General features: G+C 37.3%; 1 protein-coding gene across 6 annotated transcripts in view; it reads right to left on the bottom strand.

Moving 5' to 3' along the window:
• Usp6nl (USP6 N-terminal like) overlaps window positions 1–26,920 on the bottom strand; it is a 119,620-nt gene that overhangs the window by 40,494 nt on the left and 52,206 nt on the right. For 3 of the 6 annotated variants that reach the window (XM_042686068.1, XM_042686069.1, XM_042686067.1), the window contains 4 exons: window positions 24,270–24,337; window positions 22,351–22,433; window positions 16,794–16,833; window positions 4,447–4,527 (listed from right to left, as the gene is read on the bottom strand). In XM_042686068.1, the coding sequence (XP_042542002.1) occupies window positions 4,447–4,527; window positions 16,794–16,833; window positions 22,351–22,433; window positions 24,270–24,337 (272 nt within the window). Of the gene's footprint in view, window positions 1–4,446; window positions 4,528–16,793; window positions 16,834–22,350; window positions 22,434–24,269; window positions 24,338–24,512; window positions 24,532–26,324; window positions 26,328–26,920 lie in introns of those variants that run through there. The other 3 variants (XM_042686070.1, XM_042686071.1, XM_042686072.1) reach the window with 3 other exon arrangements.

The following is a 26,920-nucleotide window of genomic DNA, read 5'->3' as shown; positions in this document are numbered from 1 at the left end:
TAGTAAAAGATGACTGATTTTATAGCTTATAAAACACAAAGATGACTCCTTCCATGACCATACCAGACTGTTTTGCCTAACTGAGTTTAACAAAACACATGACATGGTAAAAGAAAAATATTAAGAAAATCCAAGAGCAGAAAATATTTAAATAATAATAATAATAATAATAATAATTCTGCCTAAACTTAGAAAACAATAAAAATGCCTCTGCAATTTGAGCTGTAGGAAATAATACAGGCAGTAATGTATAGAAAATCCTGGAATAAGAATTAAATTATAATATTCTAAAGTAAGATTTTTTTTAAGGCCTGGTGTGGTGGCTCACATCTATAAATCTACTTGCAAGACAGAGATCAAGAGTATCACAGTTCAAGACCAGCACAGGCAAAAAGTTAGTATTAAATTATACTTATTGATTTTCAAATATAGTCGGCCCCCCATATTGAAGGGTTCTATATTTGTGGATTGTCTAAATGTCTATAGTATAAGTGATACAACCACATGTAAAAAATATGGGTTTTTTTGGGAACACATTTTCCTTGTCATTATTCTTTACACAACAGAGTAAAGCAATCATTCACACAAAATTTACACTTAGTCTAGAAATGATTTAAAGTATATAAGAAAATATATGTAGACTATATAAAATACTATGCAATTTTATCTAAAGAACTTAAACATCCATGGAATTCGATACCCTTGGTGGAAGTCCTGGAGCCAGTCCTCTAGATACTACAGGATGGTAACTGTACTTACACAGTTAGTACCATGACTGGCTTATAATGGCTACATATCTTTCCTCATAAATTTTCAACTATCACAGAAATTTTGTAAAAAAAGGTAACAGTTATCAAGGCACAACAGTTATGATGAAATCTGCTTATTCTCCAAAGCAGCAGTCTAGTTTTTGTTGATAATCTTTCAATTCTTCTACAATCTGGTTAGATAGGTACAGCAGAAGTTTTCTACCTTACATATAAGGAAACCAAAACCCAGAGAAATGACTGACCTAGATCAGAGTTTTGTCTTCTTAATTCTAATTCAGGTCTCTCCTCCAAACCACACAATTTATGGAAATTACAGTCTTATTAAAGTCACAGTAGAAAGTAAGAGCTAATTACCCCAACTCATCAATGAGCAGCACTCATTCATTCTAAAATGAAATGGTAATAAATACTTGTTTTATGGCCAGTACTTACACTCATTAGAGCTATAAACATAAACAAGTTCTGCAGAGCTCACAGTGTGTTGGAAAAATATACAAGGAGATAATTACAGCTAAACAGATAATCTATATAGTCAAACGCTATCAAAACTGACCATGGAATGCTGGTGGGAGAGTATGGTAGAGACTGGCTCTCTGGGAGGAGACCGGAAGAATAACCACCACACTGTCCTCTGCAGGAGACATTTTCAGGGCTGCCTGGCCCAATTCACATCATTTGGGCTTCCAACTTAAAGCTCTTCAGCCCAGCAAGTCAGGCTCAATTTTGTGGGAATTTCAAAATTGCAAGTTTACATCATGAAACAAAAGTTGTTTTGTTTTTTTTTTAAGTTATTTTATATGCGTTTTGTGCCCCTATTGCCTCTTCCTGTCTTTATCTTCAGACCTGCCGCTTGAGCTCCCCTATAGCCCAAATAACACTTGTCTCCTAAATCTGAATCTGAAACATTTTAAACTACTACAAGCCCGAGTTTTTACTGACAGACGCCAAAAGGAAATGCTAGCACACAAGATGAAAAAAAAAATCAGCCTTTAACTATTGGAGATAAGAATCTCATGGACTTTCCTGCCCAGAACTTTCCTGCCCCAGCTGGCTTTGGACTTTGATCCTCAGATGTCAGCCTCCTGAGTAGCTAGGATTACAGGCATGAGTCACTGATGCCTGGCTTTAACCCTGTTTTAATTTAAAAAAAAAAAATCCCTGCTAAAATTTAAAAGAAAAAAAAAAGATTCAAAAATTCCAGACTCTCCAAGAATTCCAGACTCTCTTGCTTGTTACTAACAAGCTATATGACACCTTGAGAAATTTATTTTGAAATGATATAATTCCATTTTGAGAGCAGTAAAATAAAATGTTGGCTACTATAGTCTTAATGGTCCATTCAGTTATTTGTCTAACAACAACTGAGAAAACCCATATGTATTGCAGTAGGATGATACAATGGTATCATGACCCATTAAGTCAGAGTGGTTTTAACAGAAAAAAAAAAACTTCATGTGATAAGACTATATTTAAAAAACAATATGATTCCATGGGAAGGCAATCACTGTGAGGACAGACAGGCAACACAGCCCTAATAGAGATGTTTTCATTTATGTTTCAGTTCTAAAAAATTCAAATACTCTCTATAGGGCTATATTTTTCTTTTATGATATTTGTAGGACTCCTCTGTATTATTACAGAAATCTGTGATGAGAAAACACACCTCCTCTTTGAAAATGAAAAACCTTTGTTACTTTTTCACTGCAGTTTAAAAGCAGGTATGAATTGAACACAGTAATTCTTTTAGAAGGTACATTCTGTTTCATACTAAATTGGACCATATATATCATCAAATGATTCTAGCATTATAGTTATGGGAGAGTGCTTTAAAATTATACATCAAAGAAATAGTTCTGTTAGTCTCTCTTAATGGGAACTGCATTAGCCAGAGTTGCTGTCAAAGTAATAGTCTCATAGAACTGCTCATTTTTTCAGAGATTTACAGACTCCAATGGTTATATATACACTGGAAAAGCATATAAATTTGCATGGTTCTACAAATATTTTATTAAAGTGAATGTGAGACTAAAGTATAGCCACACTGCATCAAAATTCATCCTGTAATTATCACTTGAGCAATCTTTTCACAAAGGCATAAGATAAAGCAGTTGTCAACACTAGGTCTATGAGAGACAGTATACTATTAAACAAGAGCCTATCACTGCACCTAAGTTTCCACTTTGAACTAACTGGCCTTTCTTAAAAACATGTAGAGTTCTAAACTCAATTCTAAAATACAAAACTGACAACCCCAAGTGAACTCACTTTTCTCTAAAATAATGAAAGTCTAACCTTAAAATAATGATATTCTCAAAAAGAAAAATGACCAGTGAAGAAACTGTCAGTGTCCCCACTATTTTCACACTATGACTACAGTATTTCCCACTTTCATTGTTCTGACTTTTCCAGTGAAGGCAGAGAGCGGTGATAACAGAACTACTGTACCTGGACACAAATCAAGGCAGCAAAGTACTGTACTAGTAATCACTGCCTTTCTGCTCACATCTTAAAACAGGTCATTTAGCCACTTAACAAGTCCTGGACACAACAGTAAAATGCAAGAACTTAATTAAATCTCAGCTCTTGAATACATGTTTTACTAATGTACTGAATAACAAAATGGGAAGGACATGTGGAGTTTCTGCGTCATACTTACATATGATGGGTACCTCAGGAAAAAGCATTCAGGAAATGGAGCAACAATTTGAACCAACTGATTTTTCTTTCTTTTGTTACCAACACCCCCCCAACCTACCACCACCCTGGCAAAAGTACTGAGGTGTGAACTCAGGGACTCAGAGTTATTCAGCTTGCTTGCTTGCTCAGCTGGCACTCTACCACTTAAGCCACCCCTCCAGCCTCCCACAACACTATTTTTTACTCACAGAAACTAACTAGCCACATCTGTATGGCTGTTCAGATGTCCAGCAGTATTTGACAAACATTTTCTCACAATGACAGAGGTGAGACTGTCACTTGAAGGACATTGACATAGCATTTGCTGCAACTGCTAACACAGTATTTTACCTTTCAGTAGAAAATTAGAACTGTGGAAAACTTCTACCTCCAAGAACTTGACTGTATCTCATTATTTCAAGCTTTCTCTGGTGACACTAAGGTAGTGACCTTAACGGATGTATGGTGGATTTTATTTAACTGGTTTAAAATTTGGCACAAACTCTACTCAGGGCAAGAAGATTTAAGAGGAGATTTTAAACAAGAAGCTTCTGGAAGAGGAGATTGCTCCTGTTTGCAAGGAAAGTGTTCAGAGGCCAGCTTCTTTCTGAGCAGTGTGACACATGGATATGAAGCCTAGAGCTGCTGCCATGATTAAGATCCCTAAGGGAAGCCAATTTCTAGATGAAGCTGACACTGCAGAAGGCAGAGAGTAGGAGGAAGAAACTAAGTTACAGCACTGAGGAGCTGAATTAAATCCTTCTTACAAGCCAGGCTGCCTCTGGACCACAAAGCCGAGCCTCTGAAAAGCTGAAATCAATCTGAGTTGGGTATTCTATTATTTATAGCACAAGCCTCCAAAGATAAAGAATACCTTCTGATTAATGAAAGTTTCAAAAATAATATGAATGTAACACTTTTACAATTGAAGAAAAACTGTTACTCTGAAAATATACAGTGGATGTATAGTTCATATGGAAATCATATTATTTTAACTTACCTTTTCAGTGTTCTTGTATTTTTCCCATCCCTTTAACATTTTCAGCCATTTGGTAGTTCTTTCGATTTCCAAATGTTTTTGCTAAAATAAAATTGAAATATATGTTTTTATTATTTGTTTGAAGCTTATTTATAAAACTACAAAAAATAAAATGCTGTTAAAGCTGTGCTATCTTATTTTTTTAAAATCTCAATTTTTTAAATTGGATGTTAGTTATATAAATATAGAATTCTACATTAAGAATTATAAACCAGACACTGGTGTCTCATGCTTATAATGCAGCTACACAGAAGACTGAGATCTAAGGATCACGGCTCAAAACCAGCCCCAGCAGAAAAAGTCCATGAGACTTTTATCTCCCATTAGCCATCAAAAAGCTACAAGTGGACATGGGTCTTAAGTGGTAGAGCACTAGTTTTGAGCAAAAAAAGCCAAGGGAAAGCAAGAATCCCTGAGATTGAGCCCCAGTATGGACACGTGGTCAGGGAGGGACACACATACACACGCACATATAGTATTATAGAGAATAAATAATTTAAGTAAAATTATATACATACAGATGGATAGTTTATTCTTGATAATAATTTAAGGTAAATCACCCAAAACCTTGTGTGTAATTTTTTTTGTGTGTATATGACAGTCCTAGGACTTGGACTCAGTGCCTAGATACTGTCCTTGAGCTTTTTTAAAAAAAATTATATATATATATTTATTTATTATAAAGATACTGTACAGAGAGGTTACAGTTGCATGAGTAGGGTAATGAGTACATTTCCAATCAAGCATTGTTACCTCTTCCTTCGATTTTCCCCCACCATCACTTCCCTCCCTCCCTCCCTCCCCCCTCCTCCCTCACCCCCCCCCTCCATTGTAACGTTCATTTTCAACATAATGTCCTTGTATATTTCATCATTACAATGGGTCAACCTGCATCCTCATTTAAGTATTCCACTATACCCCTTCTCCTCCCCTAATTACAAAAATGTATATACAAGATGCAGAATACCAGAATCAAATATAGTGAAAACAGGGGTTATACCGTGGGGGAAAAAGAAACAAAAGAATCACATAGTGCGCTATAAGTACATTAAAAACAACAGCAAGAAAGAAAAAACCCCTTGTGTCCCTGTCTTGGGGAACATTTTGGTTAACATCATCTCATTGTCCCTGAGCTTTTTTTGCTCAAGGCTAGCAGTCTACCATTTGAACTATAGCTCTACTTCTGACTTTTTGGAAGTTTATTGGAAATAAAAGTCTCATGGACAGGCTGGGAAGGTGCCTCAGTGGTACAGTGCTTACCTTGCATGCATGAGGCCCTGGGTTCGATTCCTCAGCACCATATAAGCAGAAAAAAGCTGGAAGTAGAGCTGTGGCTGAAGTAGTAGGGTGCTAGCCTTAAGATGAAGAGCTGAAGGACAGCATCTAGGGCCAGAGTGCAGGCCCCACGACAAAAAAAAAAATTAAAAAAAAATTCTCATGGACTTTTCCGCCTGAGCTGACTTCAAACTATGATCCTCAGCTCTCCACTTTCTGAGTAACTAGGCATGAGCCACTAGTCCCCAGGTACATATGTGTGAGTATATACATATATGTGTGTGACTTATATAGAGATTAATATATACATTAAAAAGGAATATCTTAAATATCTTCATGCTGAGCACTGGTAGCTCATAGTTGTAATCCTGCTATTTGAGAGGCAGAGATAGAGAAGATGGCATTTCAAGGCAAAATTTCCATTCCACCAATGTGGTGGAGCATGCTTGTCATCTCACCTAGAGGGGACCGAGATTAGACTGTGGTTCCAAGGTAGTCTGGTCAAAAAAGTTTGTGAGGCCCATCTCAACAGAAAAACTGAATACAGTGGCACACACCTGCCATCCCAGCTACAGAAGAAAGTATAAATAGGAGGATTGAAATCCAGTCCAGCCTGGGCAAAATCCAAGACTCGATATTTTAAAAACCAGAGCAAAAAAACAGGTGTTACTCAATAGGAAGAGCACTTACTCAGCAAGTACAAAGCCTTATTTCAAATTCCAATACCATGGGGGGTGGGGGGAGGGAGAAGAAGGGGGAATTGAAATATCTTTTACAAAAAAACAAAAATTCAACTTCAAAATTTGAAAAATTTCCCTCATTTTCCTACATTCCCATATATTAATATTTTCACTGACAGAATTTTTGTTTTTTAAAGAAGAGCTTTCATTTATTCATTCATTTCCTTATGGTATGCATAAGTAGCTAGAGAAAAAATATACAAAAAATAAGCCCTCAAAACTCATATATGTATTTTTTCAAAATATTTGTAGTAAACTTGTTTAACCACTTAAAAAAAAAATAAGTAAGCTAATCTTAAACAGATTCTGCATGTGTCAGAAGAATTGAAATGAATGAAAAGATTTGGTACCGTGGCTCATGTGGTAGCAAGGCATACATAAGTAATAGTCAAAGCCTGATACTCTTCACTTCTTTGGTTTCCAGAAGCTCGCTCTTTCTTTCCTTCCTTCCTTCCTTCCTTTCTTTCTGCTAAGTACACCTGGGAGTACAGTAAGTATATAAACTAAAAGCAGGGCTGGGAAGGTGGCTCAGTGGTAGAGCGCTTGCCTTGCATGCCTGAGGCCCTGGGTTTGATTCCTCAGCACCACATAAGCAAAAAGAAAAAAGCAGGAAGTGGTGCTGTGGCTATAGTGGTAGAGCGCTAGCCTTGAGCTGAAGAGCTGAGGGACAGCACCCAGGCCCAGAGTTCAGGCCCCACAACCGGATTCCCCCCCCCCCCAAAAAAAAGCAATGGATACCAGGTGCTGGGCACTAGTGGTTCACACCTATAAGCTAGCTGATACTCAGGAAGCTGAGATTTGAGGACTGAAGTTCAAAGTTAGCCCAGGGAGGAAAGTCCTATAAGACTTACCTCCAACTGACCATCAAAAGGCCAGAAGGTTCAAGTGGCAGAATGCCAGCCTTGAGCAAAAAAAACTCACAGGCAGTATCTAGGCCCTGAATTTGAGCCTGAGCATTGTACACAGTATGTATGTGTACACACACACACACACACACACACACACACACACACACACACACAATGGGAACAGAAGATTGCACAAAAAAAGAAACTATTCTGAGGCAGTATCTAGGCCCTGAATTTGAGCCTGAGCATTGTACACAGTATGTATGTGTACACACACACACACACACACACACACACACACACACACACACACACAATGGGAACAGAAGATTGCACAAAAAAAGAAACTATTCTGAGGCAGTATCTAGGCCCTGAATTTGAGCCTGAGCATTGTACACAGTATGTATGTGTACACACACACACACACACACACACACACACACACACACACACACACAATGGGAACAGAAGATTGCACAAAAAAAGAAACTATTCTGAGGATATATCTTTTTCTTTTTTTTCTTTTTGGTCAGTTGTGGGGCTTGAACTCTGGGCCTGGGTGCTATTCCTCAGCTCTTCAGCTCAAGGTGAGTGCTCTACCATTTGAGCCACAGCACCACTTATGGTTTTCTTGTGGTTAATTGGAGATAAGAGTCTCACAGACTCTTCTTGCCTGGGCTGGCTTCAAACTGAGATCCTCAGATCTCAGCCTCAAAGTAGCTAGGATTACAGGTGTGAGCCACCAGCACCTGGCTGAGAATATCCTATACATGGGGACCCACGCAAGCATCCCCATAAACTTATGAGATAGATGTCTGCCCACCTGCAATTTGCAAGGCAAATGGTAAAGGTAGAGAGCTGGGCTCCAGGACCTGTACTTTTAACTACCACATCTTTGTCTCGGACTATCTTGTCTCCTGCCCTTATGCAGGCAATCACACTTATATTGGCAGATGGCATACGCCCACCACCAATATTTTTAGATATAAAAGAAGCATAAATCCCAAAGAAAATTCTCAATTTAGGAAAAGATTCTCACCAATGAGGACATTTTTATAAAATTTTATTTTTTGGTATATTCTTAAAATCCTTTTTTTTTTTTCATAAAAAGTTAAATTTATAATAAAAGATGATCACTCATGAGGAAAGGATACTGTTGTAATCCCCATTTTTTTCAAAACACTAAGCACAGTCTCATTACATTAGTGATACAATGATGCAGATGGTTTCAAAAATATGTTTAATTTTAAAACTCAGAAGAGCATTAAAATCTAATTAATGTTTCTGCTAAATATAACTGTAGAGAAGGCCAAGCTGTGAAAAACTGAAATTGATCCATGCTGCCCTTTTTTTTTTTTTTTTTTAATGCTGTTGTTGTTCTTCTATACTTCTTCAAAGTATAATCCCTCTTTCCACCAAGAGGAAAACTCCAAATAATTCAAGCCAACTCAAGAGTATAATAACCTATACTGTGCCAGGAATAACCCCACAGTGATATAGCAGGTTTCTAGCTATCTTTCCTTTTTATGATTTAGAATTATCAAAGAATCACTTTAGGAAGTAGTCATTCTTTTAAGAAAAAGACATACTGGGCTGGGAAGGTGGCTCAGTGGTAGAGCGCTTGCCTTGCATGCATGAGGCCCTGGGTTCAATTCCTCAGCACCACATAAGAAAAAGAAAAAAGCTGGAAGTGGTGCTATAGCTCAAGTGGTAGAGCACTAGTCTTGAGCTGAAGAGCTGAGGGACAGAGCCCAGGCCCAGAGTTCAGGCCCCACAACCGGACCCCCCGCCCCCAAAAAAGAAAAAGACATACTATATTCTAATGTTTACCATATATTAGATATATTAAATATTATATATTTTCACATGGCAAGTATAAAACACATACACACGATTTTAAAAACCATAAAGAATGCTTTTCTTTTCACATACATAAAGTTATGCCTTGGGAAAGCTTCCAGGCTGTTAGATTTAAAATTTTTTATATACCTATAGGTCAATTAAGCATAAATGTTAACTCCATAATGTTGTCAGTTCAACTTCACTAGGTTTGAGTGCACATGAAAAGTCTTCCTCTCCCTACCCATGAATCTATAATTCATGTCTAAGAAATACTTTCTATCAAACATTAAAGCTAACTATTCTAACAACTACTTTGAAGTAAGAAGTAACTGAAAATGTATGTGACAAACAATGCTAACTGAAGTGCCCAGAAAAATATGCTAAAGAACATCAAGTTGCCAAAGGCACAGTAACACCAAGACAAAACTAGACATAAAAGGCATACTCAATCTCTACTGAAAAGTTCAATGGACAATAAGCCAAAACAATTTCCCCAAATATGGCTGCTCCCTGACATGAATACATGAATTAGCATATCTTTATGCACTACCAACCTGGACTTGTTTTAAGTCTCCCTCTTATCTTAGTTCCTATCCCCAAACCATACTCTGCTGGTTCCAACCTCTGTCTCTCTGTCTCTTGTTTCCCTCCTGTCCTTTGCCTTCACTCAAACAATCATACTACCCCAATAAAAACAATAGCTCTCTACTGACTACCCCTGCTTTCAATGTAGTATCTATACTGTCCAACAGTTCACACATATCCCAGTCTAAAATCCTTCAGTGGCTACTTTATCCACAAAAAGCTCAAACCTCCTAACAGCATATATGATGACCCTTCACAATATTGTCCCCTCCCCCCAACTAACTTTCCAGTTTTACTTGCTAACACTTCTATGACCTGAGCATCCTAAACTATTTGTCATTTCTAACATACAATGTATTGTCATACTTAGACCAAGTTTTCATATTTATCTACCTAATCTAATGCTTTTCTTCACCATCATTTGGCAAAATTCCATGCATCATCTCAAGATTTAGGTAAAAGGTCCAAAGTCTGGAACTCTCCCAAAATGCCTCCATGTTCCAAGAAAACAAAAATCAACTGCTCTCTAGACATTTAATGCTACAGACCTAGATTCCAGCTGGCTTGGATTCAAACCTGACTCTGTCCCTTCCTGGCTGTTTCATCTGTGGCAAATTATTCCATGCTTTTATACCTTAGTTGTATCATCTACAAAGTAAGAATTATGCTTATTGTGACAGCACCCAATACTTGTGTTCTAGCAGCTTAGTGACCAAATTACATTTTTTTGGTTGTTTTTTTGTTTTGCCATTTCTGGGGTTTGAACTCAGGGCCTGGGCACTGTCCCTGAGCTTCTTTTGCTCAAGGCTAGCACTCTTCCATTTGAGCAACAGCACCACTTCTGGCTTTTTTCTGTTTATGTGGTACTGAAGAATTGAACCCAGGGCTTCAACCCAGGCAAGTACTCTCCCACTAGGCCACATTCCCAGCCCCCTACATTATTATTATTAAGGAACAAGCTCCTTAACCACAGGAACTGTATTATATACCCATCTTTAAATATCCTCACTTAAAACAGAAGTTTTTACATATGAAAATTTAAATAAACATTTAAAAATTAAACACGGCTTTCATAAGGAAAGACAACTAAATAGCACTATGAGGTAACTGATAGCATTCTGTGGTCCCAAAGTGAAGTAATAGGAAGGAGAATGAATATGAATACAACAAAATCAGAATGGTTGGTCAAAGTAATACAGAAATAGCCAAAAAACTAAGTTTAATCTTATCTCTTCTGTAGTATAATACCAGAAATGGTATCATATCTTCTTGTAGGCAAGTTGCCCAACTGCAGAATTACTAATGCTAGAAGCTTACATAAAATGGGACTGGCTGGGTGCTGGTAGCTACTTGGGAAGCTGAGATCTGAGGATTGCAGTTCAAAGCCAGCCCAGGCAAGAAAGCCTGTGACTCTTATTTCCAGTTAACCATCAAAAAGCCGAAAGTGAAACTGTGGCTCAAAAAAGTTCAGAGACAGTACCTACGACTTGAGTTCAAGTTCTAGGGTTGACTGACACAAAAACAAACAAACAAAAATTCTTTCTTTCGATTTCACATAAAAACATGTTACTTCTCTATTTTGAAATATTTCAAGCCTACAGAAAACCTGAAAGAATAGCATACTACACTTATGAGAGTTTTATTAAGATCTAAACTTTTGCCAGATTTCACTTAATTTTGTTATTTAAGGAAGTTCTTAATGTGGCTAATCCATTAAAATATCACAGAAATTTAAAATTGGGTCATTATTATCTCATAAACAGTTCATACATCAGTTTCCTTACTTGTTCCTCAGTTTTAAGGGGAAAGTACTATGTTTTGAAGTCAGACAGAGTCTTATGACTTGGGCTAGGCAAGTGGTTTATACCCAAGAAGTATCTCTAGATCACCAAAGGTCTTTCCAGTTAATCTTTTTCTTTTCTTTTCCTATTTTTTGGTAGAGGACATATTTGGGATTCAACTATGTATGGCATTCACTAGAATATCTTAACATTGTGATGCCAATCTGGACAACTATCAGTTATGCTATAGTCTGATCACTCAGCTAACATGATATGTTCTCAACTTCTTCATTAACTAACAGAGAAATTCTCTTTTGTGACTAATAATACTATAGAAGAGTGTAAACATCCTATGCTTAAAACCCCGCAATGGTCCCATCGTCCACTGATAATTCCTACTTAAGTCAATGACAGCATTGATGACGATAAAACAGTGGTTCCCCTTATAAATTGTATCATTCCTTCTGGATTAATAACTGACATTATCTTTTGACATTAAAAAGGCTTTCTTTCTAGTCACTCTTCCCATTATTTACTATTCTCTAAAGAATTATAACCATCTACCTTTTAATTTTCCCAAATTTGGCCAGCTTATCTGACTGCAGATTTCTTCCCAAATGAGTCCTTTTGATATGCCTGTTAGGGTTTTTGTTTGGTTTTGTGACTTTGTTTTCTGGAACTGATTCTGGCTACCTTATGTTCTCTGCATCCCAGGTATAGAATGAGCCATCAGAAACCTTGGTTCCTTTTGACGGGGTATGGGATGATATTTAACAAACAAGATCTAGGTCATAAATATACTCAATATGCACATTTTCAGACCATACAGGATAACCAAACATGAAAGAAAATCCTACTCCTCAAAATGTCAGAACCACATATATTTGCTGAGTTCTTAATGATCACCTGCATTCCCTTTGTTGTCTCTCCATTAATTCTACTGGCTAAGAAAATGGCATGTTGTTGTATACTTTTCTTCTCAGGAGCTATTTTTGGGGAAGAACTAAACTTTTCATTTAAAGTTCAAAATATGAGAACCTATTATCTTAAGCTGAAATCAAATTCAAAACAGAATTGACTTCATTTATTAGGCAAAGTATATTTTAAGGATTAAAAATAGAATCATAATCTTTGCTACCTCTTACCTCCTAGTAATTTAAAACATTTTTAACTTTGTGCAGGACCAGCTTAACAGTAAATATTCAACAATTGTTTCATTCATTACCCACACAAATCCCTATCGCTATTCACATGACTAAGAATTCAAACAGTCAAAGTTAAACCTTTACACAATACATGGGTGTATATTAACTAGCCTTTTCTTCCAGAATAAGAAATTCAGGTCTTCAAATCCCTTTATGGCTCCTCTATTTGAATAATAGTCTAATATTAGCCCTAAAAACCCTTGTAATTTTCTGGGTTATGGGAGTGTCAATTATTCTAATAAGGTGACTATGTGTAAGCTCCTGGACCAGCTTCACACGCTATCCTATTAAAAAGGTAAAGGGGACAGAGTCAGTTTAATAACCAGTCATGCCTATATCATAAAGCCTCCAGCCAGGTGCTGGTGGCTCACGCCTGAAATCCTAGTTACTCAGGAGGCTGAGATCTGAGGATCGCGGTTCAAAGCCAGCCTGGGCAGGAAAGTCCGTGAGACTCTTATTTCCAATAAGCCACTAGAAAACCGGAAGTGGCGTTGTGGCTCAAGCGGTAGTGCACTCTCCTTGAGCTGAAGAGCGCAGGGACGGCGCCCAAGCCCAGAGTTCAAGCCCCATGACCGACCAAAAAACCAAAAACAAAACAAAACAAAATGCCTCCATTAAATTCTCTCCATTGTATGTTTGGAAATCTTTCAGACTGACAACATAGAGGGTTTCTGTACCCAAGGAAGACAGGGACGCTCTGCACTCCCCTGTGACCTGTCCTATGAATCTCAAATTTGGATGTCCCTGAGCTGTTCCTTTTAGGTTTGAAGCTAATAATCAAATATAAGGAAGGGGTCATGAAAGCCTCCAACTTACAGCACAGGTGACAATCTGGAGCTGTTGATTAGTGTTTTATGTCGAGAATAGTCTTGTGCCACTGAGCTTTTAATACATGAGATCTGTACTGGATGGTGTCAGAATTGCTTGCAATCAGTGTTCACTGAGGAACTACTTGGTAATATTGGGGAAAACCCCAACACCTCATGGTAACCAGAAGTATTCCACAATATGTGAAGTGTGAAAATAGTAAAAAGCTAGATCTTCCCCATCTCTTACAATGTGCCTGCTCTTCCATGCAATCAGGATGTGAGTGAAGATGAAGCTGACAGTCACCCATGCCTGTATCTCACCAGCAGAGGGCAGGAGAGGACAAGTGCAGGAAGGAACAGTATGGATCAAGTATTTTGAATAAGATTACAAACCACGTAAAATTAAAGTATAATCTAAAAAGAAGTAGGTCTAATACTCTAAATAGTACATAAGATATTGTACTACATGAAGGGCTGAATTTATGAAAATCTGTAATTTTATATAAACTTTTCTCTTTATTAAAAACATCAGTAAGCTCAAAAAAGCAATATTAATATTTTTCTCTCCAGAGTAAATATAATGAGTATATGTATTTATTCGCTTATCAAGTGCTTGTCTGGAGGAACCCAAAACACTTAGCCAACATTACATTAATCCTCTTAGGAGGGAGGATTACGATCCCTACTTTAGAGAATTGCTAGAATACAAGCCATGCTCACTTGATTATACATTAGTACCCCAGTTTCCTAATAGCAAGAAGTGCATGCTTCAAGGGTATGCTTTATAAAGACTGCAGACTTCAACAAAGCTATCAATTCCATTGATTTAATTCTATTATAAGGTATTTATATATGTATAAATTTTATTAGTTTCCTACAAACAGCTTGGCTACTTTAACAAGGCAACCACTTTAAAAAAATACATGAACTTAAATAGAAAAACTGGGATTAATCTGAAAACTAGTTTTTAGCCTTCAGATGGGGTTTACATGACTCAAAGAAGTCAACTCTATTTTGCAAAAATGTTTTTAAATGAGTCAATTATATTGTTTTGTTTTGTTTTTTGTCGGTCATGGGGCCTGAACTCTGTGTGTGGGCGCTGTCCCTCAGCTCTTCAGCTCAAGGCGAGCGCTCTACTACTTGAGCCACAACACCATTTCCGGCTTTTTCTGCTTATGTGGTGCTGAGGAATCGAGCCCAGGGCCTCATGCATGCAAGGCAAGCACTCTACCACTGAGCCAACTTCCCAGCCCTATATTAAATTCTTTAAACAATCAACTCATTATAAGCCTAACTGCACTGTGTAAGAGATCTTTTATTGGATAGGTAAATCTTAGAAACCAAAAATTGAAGAAAAACAGCTGCTTTCAAGCATGTATGCTCCACTAACAAGAACATGTTTTTCTCAGTCCTAGAATTCTGTGCAGCATCTAGTCTACTGCAGGTCACACTACTGTGTCAAGAGCACAACTATTAAAAGAAAGAAATTGGTCCACAGAGATCTGTAAAATCGCAAGTTTATCTACATCTCTTTTAAAATAGGTTTTCATTGTCTTTAAGTAGCTGTGCAAAGAAGTTGCCACTTAACAAGGCAGTTTATGAATACAAAGCATCTTGATCAATGTCACCCCTTTCAACATTCTCCGACATCCCTCTCAACCCTACACCTTCCTTCAATTTTATATTTTGTATTTCATAATTTTGTAGCATTTGCTTTGACTTTTGTGACTGTAACCGCCTCCTTCTTCCTCTCTTCATTCCACTACTTCCCTTCCTTTGGCCCCACACTCTTGGGAATACCTTGCTTTCAGGAGTTTATTTTGTTGGATGGTTGGTTAGCCTTTCTAAGGAGTTATACTATTTGAGTTCTCCCCTGAATCTACCCTACTCAGTCAAGACATTTGTGTACACTTGTATATCATCCAAAACTGTTCGTATGTATTTATAAATTAATTCTAGCTTCTACATATGAGAGAAAACATGCATCCTTTTTCTTTCTGGGCCTGACTTCATTTAACATGATTTTTTCCAGGTCCTTCCATTTCTTTGCAAGATGATGCAATTCTTTCTAATCTTAAAAGTTTTGCTACAGTTCTGGTTTTCAGAATATTCTGTTCTTAAAACATTTTTTAAAAAAGATTTTTCAAATTCTGAAAAATATTCTTCAAATTCCAAATTCAGCTGCCCTGCCTGAAATTTAGTCCCTAGCTCATAGGATACACACAAGCAGAAAATTATCCCAGCTGACATCTCACTTTCACTATATAGACTTTTGGCCAGGAAAGGGGAGGAGGAAGAAGAGAGGAAAAGGGAGGGAGGAGGTGGAAAGAGAAGGAGAAGGAGGGGATAAGAGAGGGGGGGGGGGTTGTTGTTTGTGTGCCTCCCTCCCCACTCTTCATCCTGGGGCTTGATGTCAGGGCCTAGATGCTGTCCCTGAGCCTCTTTGTGCTCTACCATTTAAGCCACAGGGCCACTTTCAGCTATTTTGAGTAGTTTATTGGTGATAAGATTCTCATGGGGACTTTTCTGCCTGGGCTAGCTTTGAACCATGATCCTCAGATCTCAGCTTCCTGAGTAGCTAGGATTTACAAGTGTGAGTCACCAGTGCCCAGCTTGGGAGGGAGGTTTTGAGCAACTGTACTGCTTCAACCCCTACTTCTCATGCAGATCCAGTGCAGCTCCCTGCTGAGTGGAGTCAGGAGAAATTGCTTTTGGTTTTTTTGTTGTTGTTTTAAGCTGGCAGGTTTACCATGTCACTTAAAATTCTGAGACAGTTAGTTATCTGACTATAGAAAATGTTCTATTTTGTCCTTAGTGGGAACTTTATGTTTTAAAGGACTACTAGTCATTAAAATGCTGCCTTTTTGGCCAGAGGGAACATGAAAATTACTTGTGATGCTTTTTGAAATTTGTCTGTCCAGGCTCCTGCCACAGAGACTAGTTTCAGTGACAGGTAGGGGTCTGCTGAGATTGGGGCTACCATTCCAAAATGCAACTCTTACTTTCAACCATCTCTTAAGAGTCTCATAAACCCTCCTAGAATTATTTCACCATTAGTTTAATTACTTTCTTAGAAGTCATATAATTAGGGTCAAATTTTAACAAACACTGTGCCTGTACTTGCCTATTATATCGCACTCAACAATCACAAAAGGGGTAGATCTTACTTCTCTGGTAAAGATAATCCAACTGTTGTGCCAAATAAATGAAGAAGTGAACTTACCCGTTCCATAGCTGCATTATGATATGGAAGCTCCTCCTCACTGCAGAGAATAATAATACATGTGAGATCACTGAAGCAGATTGTAAAAATATATACCTATCCATGTATATGGCGTAGAGTGTCATCATAAGAGCATCCTAAGAGTTGCATAAGCTTCCTAGCTACTCAGGAAGCAGACTTCTTGAAGACTCATTGGTACCAAGCCAGGTCAGGGAGAGAAGTCAGCAAGATTACAACTCCAAATAATGAGCAAAATGCCACAATGGAGATGAGAGCTCAATTGGTAAAGTGCTTACTGATACAAAAATAAGTAAATTTTTTCTAGATTTAGATTCCACCTAGTCAAAATGAATGACTGATAGAATTTTCATCCCTTGTAATCAAAACAGATAATCTTGAAAAAACTTTATTCCAACACTCATATATTTACATAGTCATGGTAAACTACAATCTGTTAAATTCTATAAATATAGAAATTCTGATAAGTAGTTAAACATCTGATGCTTGGTACTAATTTTTATCATCCCTATTTTTGGTACAATTTCCTCTTGATTCTCCTATTAATAACTTGTGATCTAAAGTATAATTTATTATCATCCAAATACCAGGCATTCTTAGTTGAACAGAATGAAATGGCTATTTTTGATCAACATGTTTAAAGTTTTCCAACTTCTTAAGCAGCTTGATTTTTTTTTCTAATCTGCAGCTGTAGATCCAACATAGGCACACAAACTGGGGTTGATGCCCCACTGCTGGGAGCGAGACAAAGACACTGCTATTCCAGCATCAAGCCAGGCTGGGTTGGCCACAGCTTTAATATATATTGTCAAATCTGTTAGTCCCATACTATATTTGTTAATAACTGTCACTCCTTCTTTATATATTAAAGCAAAGTAGTTTAAGTTTCTAGAACTGTGACTAGACATGAGCTTAGTAGCTTTCACATAAATCTACAAGCTTATTATCTTTTTTTCATAATTTCAGTGTAGATGAGGAACTTAGAATCCAATGTTATTGCAGAGCCAAAAACAAATATACAAATAACTAGCATAAGAGAAATAAATGCTCTTTTGATCAAAGTGTGACAGAGAGTACTATCTAAAGGCCTATATCAAGTTATTTTGTTTTGTAGTGAAGATAATCCTCCACAGTGACAGGCAATAAAAGCCACCAGCAACAATCTCTGGAGAAGGTGTTTTACTAAAATTAGGCATTGTAACAAAAGAGCAATGACTTTAGAGAAAGTTAATAAAGTTTTATATTACACTAAAATACATTTCCATGTCTCAATATTTTCATTTGTACTATTTTTTTTTTACTATGATAGTTTGAGAATTGGTACCAAAGGAAATGGAAAGGCTTGGCTCTCTTAGTATGGATATATATTTCAATAGAAGTAATCATTTCAAACTGTATCCTCTTTAGATTCCACCCTTGCCCTCCCGCCTCCACTGTCTAATGAAAAAATGTAAGAAGCCGCCCTTTTTGGCTTTAAAAAGGGCTGCTCTCTGTTAATAAACGAGTTTTCTACCTGCTTGGAAAAAAAAGAAAAAGAAAAAATGTAAGAAGGCAGGAACAGGCAGTGTATTACAGTATTCAGAATATGGACTCTTCAACGAGTTCAAGGTCCACACTCAGATCTTACACTCACTATCAAATAACTTGGGGATTTTACTTGACCTCTTTGTGTTTCAGCATCTAAAAACAGAAACAGACAGACACAGAGACAGAGAGAAACAGAAACAGAGAGAGAAAGACAGAGAAAGAGACAGAGAAAGAGACAGAGAAAGAGAAAGAGAGAATGCATAAACACTGCCCCAAATAATTTTTTGAGATGAATAAGTGAACTAATTATGTAAAGATGTACAGGGCTTAGGACAGTGTCTGACACACAGTTACTGATTTTTCCCCACTACACCTAGCAGACACTGAAAGCAAAAAACAAATATGAATTATCTGACTGCAATGCTTGGATTGTCAGATACATCTAAGAGCTTGGGCCAGACTTTTGTGTCTAAGGCCCAGCTCATATTGTTTCAAGCAGCAAGAAAATGTAGGTAATTAACAGATTCTGTTGGACTGCACAAATTTTTCACATGTCCTTGATGATAGCTACATTGGGCCATTATGTCATAAAAACACAATCATAGTGATTCAGTTCCATTAGAAAAACTTGGGAAAGACAAAGTAAACTCAGTAGCATCTCAATGTCTAAAAAACAATCTAATATTGGACTCAGTGATGATCTTTTTTTTTGGGGGGGGGAGCGGTTTTGGGGTTTGAACTATGGGCCTGGGCACTGCCCCTCAGCTCTTCAGCTCAAGGCGAGCATTCTACCACTTGAGCCACTTCTGGTTTTCTTGTGGTTAATTGGAGATAAGAGTCTCACTAGACTTTCCTGCCCGGGCTGGCTTTGAACTGCAATCCTCAGATCTCAGCCTCCTTGAGTAGCTAGGATTACAGGTATGAGTCACTGGCACCTGGTTTCAGTGATTTTTTTAAAAAAGAAATTTCTGGCTGATTAAAATAGGCAGACAATTTTGAGACCTGCTCATCTGAACAGTTTAATGTTCAAACTGTCCTTCAAAACTTCATTTACATATTGTATACATGAACCCACACAAATGTACCAATGATCTCCTGTTACATTTGTAGTCATCTGATTTTTTTTACATTTGGGAATGGGCCGAATAGCAAAAGAAATTCCAAGTAATAAGAATACTGCTGAAGGTATCATAATATTAAGACTTCAAATTATACTACAGAGCCACAGTAACAAAAACATCATGGTGCTAGTATAAAATAAGCCCAAAGGCCAATGGAAGAACAGGAGATCTACACACAGCCAACTAATTTTCAACAAAAGAGCCAAAAACAATGAAGAAAAAGACAGCCTTTTCAACAAACAGTGATGGGAAATCTGGGTATCTACCTCTAAGAATCTGAAACTAGATCTCTACCACTCAACCTGTACAAAAATCAATTCCAGCTGGATCCAAGAGCTGAAAGCAAGATCTGAAACTTTAAATCTACTACAGGAAAATGTAAGAAAAACTCTGGAAGATACAAGTCCAGGTAAACTTTTCCAGAATAGAACTCTAGATAGCCAGAGGAAGCGAGCAAGAATTGACTAATGGTATTATAACAGATTAAAGACTTTTTGCACAACAAGAGAAACAATCACCAGAAGTATGAGATAACCTACAGAATGGGGAAAAAAATTCTCACTAGCTACTCAACATATAAAAGATTAATATCCACAAAATACAGAGGACCAAAAAAATTAAGCAGTAAGAGAACAAATAATTCTATCAACAATTGGACAAAATGAGCCATACAAGAAGAAATACAAATGACTAATTGGCACATGTGCAATCTACTTAGCCACAACAAAGATGTAAATCGAAACCATACTAAGATTCCCTCTCACACCAGTCAGAGTGGCCACCATCAAGAAAACAAACAACAACAGAGACTGGAGACAATAGGGGGAACTGAGATTCCTTGTGCTGCTGGGAATGTAAACTAGTGTCATCTCAATAGAAATGAGGATGGAGGTGCTCAAAAAACTAACTGTAGACCTTCCTTATGACTCCACATACCACTACCAGAATGTATCCAAAGGAGAGTAAATAATATACTAGAAAGACATCTGTACATTCATGTTTATTAAAACATTGCTCACAAGCCAAATGATAGAATCAACCAAGGTGCCCAATAACAGATGAATGGATAAAGAAGATTGTCTGTCTGTCTCTCTCTCTCTCACATTCACTCACTCACTCACACACAATCACACACACACACACACACACACACACACACACACACACAGTTAAATATTACATATCCACAAAGAAAAATGAAGCCATGTCATTTGCAGGAAAATAGATACAACTAGGGAACGCCAAACTAAGCTCAAAAAATGAAATATCACATTCTCATTCATAGACTTTAGTAGGAAGGGAGACTAAATACTGTAAAAATAGATTACTTGAAACTATGACAGTAAAACAAAGAAATCTTCTGGGAAAGCTACTGGGGGGGCAAGAAATGTGATAGAGGGGTTCAGATTGATTTGAACGTAAATATAAACGTGAAGATGTAACAGTGAACACCCCCCCACATAACTAATATAAACTAATAAAAAAATAGGTGGGGATCTAAGAAGAGTGTTTCCACCATAATACTGCTGCTTATCTAATTCAGTTCAAAGTCTTCTCATTATAACTCTTCAGGAAAAATTTTAGATATATGATGCTATTATGAGGCACAATACTAACATCTTATACAAATCTAGAACCTTATTTTTTTTTTTTTTTGTCGGTAGTGGGGTTTGAACTCTGGGCTTGGGCGCTGTCCCTGTGCTCTTCAGCTCAAGGAGAGCGCTCTACCACTTGAGCCACAGCGCCACTTCTGGTTTTCTAGTAGTTTATTGGAGATAAGAGTCTCACCGGACTTTCCTGCCTGGGCTGGCTTTGAACCTCAATCCTCAGATCTCAGCCTCCTAAGTAGCTAGGATTACAGGTGTGAGCCACCAGTTCCCGGCTCACACTTACATTTTATTTCTCCAAAGCGTCAATACTCTTAAAATATAGAAGATAGTGTGTTTTTGAACCATGAATCATAAAGCATGAAGTGGTTCAGTAACCAGAGACTAGGAAAGCACAAGAACAGCAGACATTCATTTACTAATTCCTGTATCTGTTTGCTTTACCCTCAACGAAACATAATACAACAAAATGACCACTAAATACATACACACACACTAAAAAAACAATAAACCAAACCTGCAGAGGAAAAAAATAAAGTCTGAATACTGTAAGTTACTGCTATGAGTTAAACAAGAAAGTATTTATTTTCCTTTAAAATTGAGTCATATTATAAATAAAAAATTCTAGTTTTTCCTATCTAAACTAAACACAACCGGAAAAGTATATTCAAATGAAAAATTTAGCTAATCCTTAAATTGTATGGACTCAAACAAGTATAGAAATGAACAGAAGTCTGGAGCCTGTGGGAATCTGAGTAAACAATATCAAGACCAGAACAAGAGATTCACATCATCTTGCAGGATGTTTTAATACTGCTTTCCTTTCTATTACTCTGGCCTCTCTCTTTAGATGACACTCTCAAAATTAACGGAATTAATTTTGAGAAGCAATATCATGAACATATAACTATACAGATCAATGGCTTTTCTTTTCATTGCTCATTTTTAGGGTGCATATCACTAATATTCTAACTGCTATTTATTTTTAAGTGTATGTATATAAAATTGAATGCTTTATAATTATTTAAAAATGTTTAATTCTGCTAAATTATTAATACTTCTCATTTACTATATTTACCAAATTTACTATCTTACCAAATTAAAAAATACCTGTATTCCTCAATTTTAATGATAGTTTAAAATGCCAGTAATTTAGTGCCAACGAAGTAAGATCATTACAGAATCTCATTCACAAAAACTCTACTAAAAGTAAAGAAAATATAATGTGTTACCATAAAAATATTACGACCAAAAAAACATTAGCTTCCACTCCATATAACTTACTGTAAAAAGCCAAATCTATCCGTGACTTTGTAAACGAGGTAATCAGCATCTTCCCAAGGTTCAATCTCTGCACCTTCTCGCCCCTAATGTAATAGAAAAGAATGTTACTGGGAACTGAGGTTTGAACTCAGGATTCATGCTTGTTATACAAGCGTTCTACAGCTAGCCATACCAGTAGCCATTTTTGCTGCTCTGGTTATCTTGAGATATGGGTGATTTCTGCCCTGGCTAGCCTAGACCTATCTTCCTGTTTGAGTTTCTTGCCACAGCTAGGACAACAGACACCATGCTCAGTTTTTTTTGTTTTTTTTTTTTGGCTGAGATTTGAGAGTGCAAACTTTTTGCCCAGGTAAAACTTGAACCACAATCCTATCAAGCTCAGCCTCCTTAGTACCTACAATTACAGACATGGAACACCAGCACCCAGACAATGTAGTTTAGATTCATAGTTGTTTCATGGCAGTGAATGTTTAACATTTTTCATGTGCTTACTGCCCATCTGTACTTCTCATTTGGAGAACTGTCCAATTTATCTGTCCATTTATTAATTGGATTATTCGCTATTCTGATGCTTAACATTTTTTTCATTTTCTATGGATTCTAAACCACACTAAAATGTAGTTACAGTTGACCTGGTGGTTTATACCTGCAGTCTGAACACCAAGGAGGCTAAGGTAGGAGGGCTGATGGTTTGAGACCAATCTAGTCTACAGAGCCAGCCTGGACTGCATAGCAAGACCTGTTTCTAAAAAACAAGCAAGAAAATGAATTGCAATAATGGAAAACTATATCTTGGCCAATCAGCTTAAAAAATGAACTCTTAAAGCATAACTATTAAGTTGAACACCACATATATCTCCCTGGAAGCAGTGCGCAGTCCAAATGGCTTTTTTTTTTCCTCACAAGGTCATGCTCCTGTTATTCTCACAAATACTTTTTTATTTTTATTTTATTTTATTTTATTTTTTTGTTGGTCATGGGGCTTGAACTCTGGGCCTGGGCTCTGTCCCTCAGCTCTTCAACTCAAAGTGAGCACTCTACCACTTGAGCTACAGTGCCACTTCCATCTCACAAATAATTTTTTTAATATATAATTACATACAAGTGATAGAAGCGTAAACTGTAACATTTATAAATAACTGCTATGACTCACTATAAAACTCAGAAGGTAGGATAAGATATGAAAACTGTCAACAATTGTGATTTTTCTAAAACATCAAAACAGATTCTATGCTATCACAAGGATAAAATGCTAAGGCAAGTTATATACAAATGTACAAATATAAAATCTAAGATGCACAGTAAAGTTATAATAGCAGGTATTAATTATGCATACAATAGGAATTCTATACTCAAATATTTATTGAGTACCTAGTATGAGCCAGAAAATGTTCAAAGTATGTCAGATACAAGAGTAAATCAAACAGAAACTCTTGCTCTCAAGAGTTCTAGGAGACAGAGCAGACAATAAACAAAATAAGTATAACATATGGATGGTGATATATTAAGTCTTAGAGTAAAAGAAAAGGGGGACCTAGAGAGAAAGGGGGTAGAAAAGAGAGTAGTAAGAAAGAACATCAAAAATCTCACTAAGAAGGTGTTATCTGAGTAAAGATCTGCAGAAAATGAGGCACTGAAGCATTAGGATATATCTAGGACTCAAGTGTTTCCAGGCAAAGGACACAGCCAGTGCAAAGGCCCTAAGGCAGGAGCAGGTCTGTGCTGGAAAACAGCAAGAGACTAGAGTAGCAAAAAAGGAAAGAAAGAATATGAAGATGAAGAAAAAAAAGATGAGCTCGATGTTCCTATGAAGTAAACAAACTGCTTCTGTAATCTCAGCTCTCCAAAAAGTAAATCCCTTTCTATTTATGTGTTTTTTTCTAATAAAACTAACTCCAAGAGTAAATATGGATACTTACTCTGTCATATTTAGCAACTATTTCAGCGCGTTCCTGGGCAAGTTTGAGTGCTACATCCTGGTCTGAATCTGTAGAGAGATCAAATTTAGATGTGCTGTTACTCAAAGAATCATAAAGTTATTTATAAAACTAAGATAAATAAAAATAAAACAAAAATGATATTGCCTAAAATGAAAATTCAGCAAAGTCAAATACACTTAAAAGAATGAGTTATATCCAACTTCAGAATATCAAGCTACCTACCACTTCAATAGTACGTATGAATTCAAGAGAAAGCAAATGTATTAACACAGCACAGACTTTAGACTTCAGAACATAATAAAGCTAAGCCCTCAAAAATCAAGCTTGATTCTAGTATTTAACAGAAAAAGAAACTGAAGTAGAAACTGAAATGGATAGTTCTATTTTAAGACGAAATCTACTTGGGCAGAACACTATTCAAAAACAAAAACCTTTTAAAAGGTGGGGAGGGACAATACAGAACAGTCAAGTCTCTAACCACCCAGTGGAAAACCAGTTTCCAGGTCCTGCTGCTCACTCTCCTGAGTGGCCTTTACTTTCTCTTTACTAAATGAATTCTTTATATTTGTGAGGGGGGGAGGAATACTTAAAATTAAGGTAATATATATACATATATAAAATGAACTAGCACAAACATACTTTGAGATTTATAAAAACAATTATGCTACATGATGAAATTAGCATGTCTTCATTTAGCCTTTCAAGTTCTTTTTATCAGTTGCCTCAGCTACTGTAATAACCTTGTAGCGGGTCTCATTGCCTTCAATTTTACAACATGCACACATAAGCACACACATGCCACATGCACACACACCCTTCTTCATTAATATAAGGTCTTTCAAAAACACAAATCTGACAACAGAAGTTGCAAGCATAACATGAAATAGTACCATATATAAAAATAAAAGGCCAATCACAGATTGTACTAAAGCATCTCTGATCAAGAAGAAAAAAAAAAGCAGCATTCCAGCAGAAAACCAGGCAAAAATGATCAGCAAGAAATCCACAAAAGTACCAGCAGCTGCATTCTCTCTGTGTTATTACTACACACCTGGCAGACGGCAAGATGCTCCTGAACAGCAGACACTGACAGAGCACTTTAGTCCCACAACCATACAAGAAGGCAGGTGTTGGTGGCAATCCTCCACCAATTCTGAGATCTAGAGATCTCAAGAAAATTATCCAATGGCACAAAGCAGGTAGAAAGCAAAGATAGGAGGCAAATCCAGCAGTTTTGACTCTATAGCCTATAATTTTAACCACTCCTTTATACAAATGACCACTAAAAATATTAAAAAGTACTTCAAGTGGCATAAGGAACTTATGCTTTTGCAACCATTTTTTCAGTAAATGTTCCTAAATGATCATGTAAGGTTTCTTAACCCTCCTTCTTCAAAGGTTCAGTGTTGTGGTGGCATATGTCAGGAAAAGCTCACAGGATGAAGCTTTGATTCCCAGTTGGTAACAACTGGTAAGGTGAGGTGAGCTGACTGGATCACGAGAGCACTAACCTAATCAATAAATCAGGCAATCACATATGAATGGGCTATTAGGAGGTGGGGCCTATTTGGAAGAAGTAGGTCACTAGGGCGAGCACCTTTGAAGGGTATCTTGTCAGAAGACCCTTCCTTCCTCCTACAAGAATATCCCTGCCCCACCACACCCTTTAGCAATGATGTTCTGCCTTACTACAGGTCCACAGCAATGGAGCCAGCCTACCATAGGTTGGATGAGACTCTTAAAACTGTAAGCAAAGTAAATCTTTCCTTCTAGGAAAGATATTACCTCAGATATTTTGTCACAAAGAGGGAGAGATGACTAACACAAACAGAAAATAGTGGTTCCTGAAAAATGTGAGTCAGAGTGAGATTAAAACAAGGGGGTAAGATTTGAAAGGATTATTGTGTGGGATGAGAAAAGAGTGGACTGCCAAACCCTCATTCTGCAGAAGAGGACACCAATGCAGAATATGCATTATAGGCATTTGCTAGTACACAGAAAAATGGAAAGACATTCAGACAGGTAGCACAGAGCTCACTTTCATGGAGTGGACAGTGAGAACTGTGGAGTCAGCTGTTTTCAAAACAAGTCACACAGAATGCTGAATCTTTATGCCAAGTACAGTACCCGTTGTCATGTCGAAAACAAACTTTACAAGTTTGTTGGGGGGGGAGGATTGGGGGGGGGCGCGGGGAGGCTGGGAAGGGATGGGAAGGGGAAACAAAGGAGGAGGCTACAATGCTTGATAAGAAATGTACTCATAAGCCGGGCGCTGGTGGCTCACGCCTGTAATCCTAGCTACTCAGGAGGCTGAGATCTGAGGATCACGGTTCAAAGCCAGCCCGGGCAGGAGAGACCGTGAGACTCCTATCTCCAATAAACCACCAGAAAACCGGAAGTGGCGCTGTAGCTCAAGTGGTAGAGTGCTAGCCTTCAGCTGAAGAGCTGAGGGACAGCGCCCAGGCCCAGAGTTCAAGCCCCACGACCGACAAAAAAAAAAAAAAAAGAAATGTACTCATTATCTTGCCCCTCTGTACATTATTTTCACAATAAAAAATAAAAAAAAATCTAAACAAAAAAAAAATCAAAGCATTAAAAATCAACTTCATCAGTAACTAAAGAAATAAAAA

Source organism: Dipodomys spectabilis, unplaced genomic scaffold (genome assembly GCF_019054845.1).
Source record: "Dipodomys spectabilis isolate Male_0828 unplaced genomic scaffold, ASM1905484v1 ptg000096l, whole genome shotgun sequence".
Taxonomy (NCBI): Eukaryota; Metazoa; Chordata; class Mammalia; order Rodentia; family Heteromyidae; genus Dipodomys; species Dipodomys spectabilis.
This window is presented reverse-complemented; position numbering and strand designations above follow the sequence as displayed.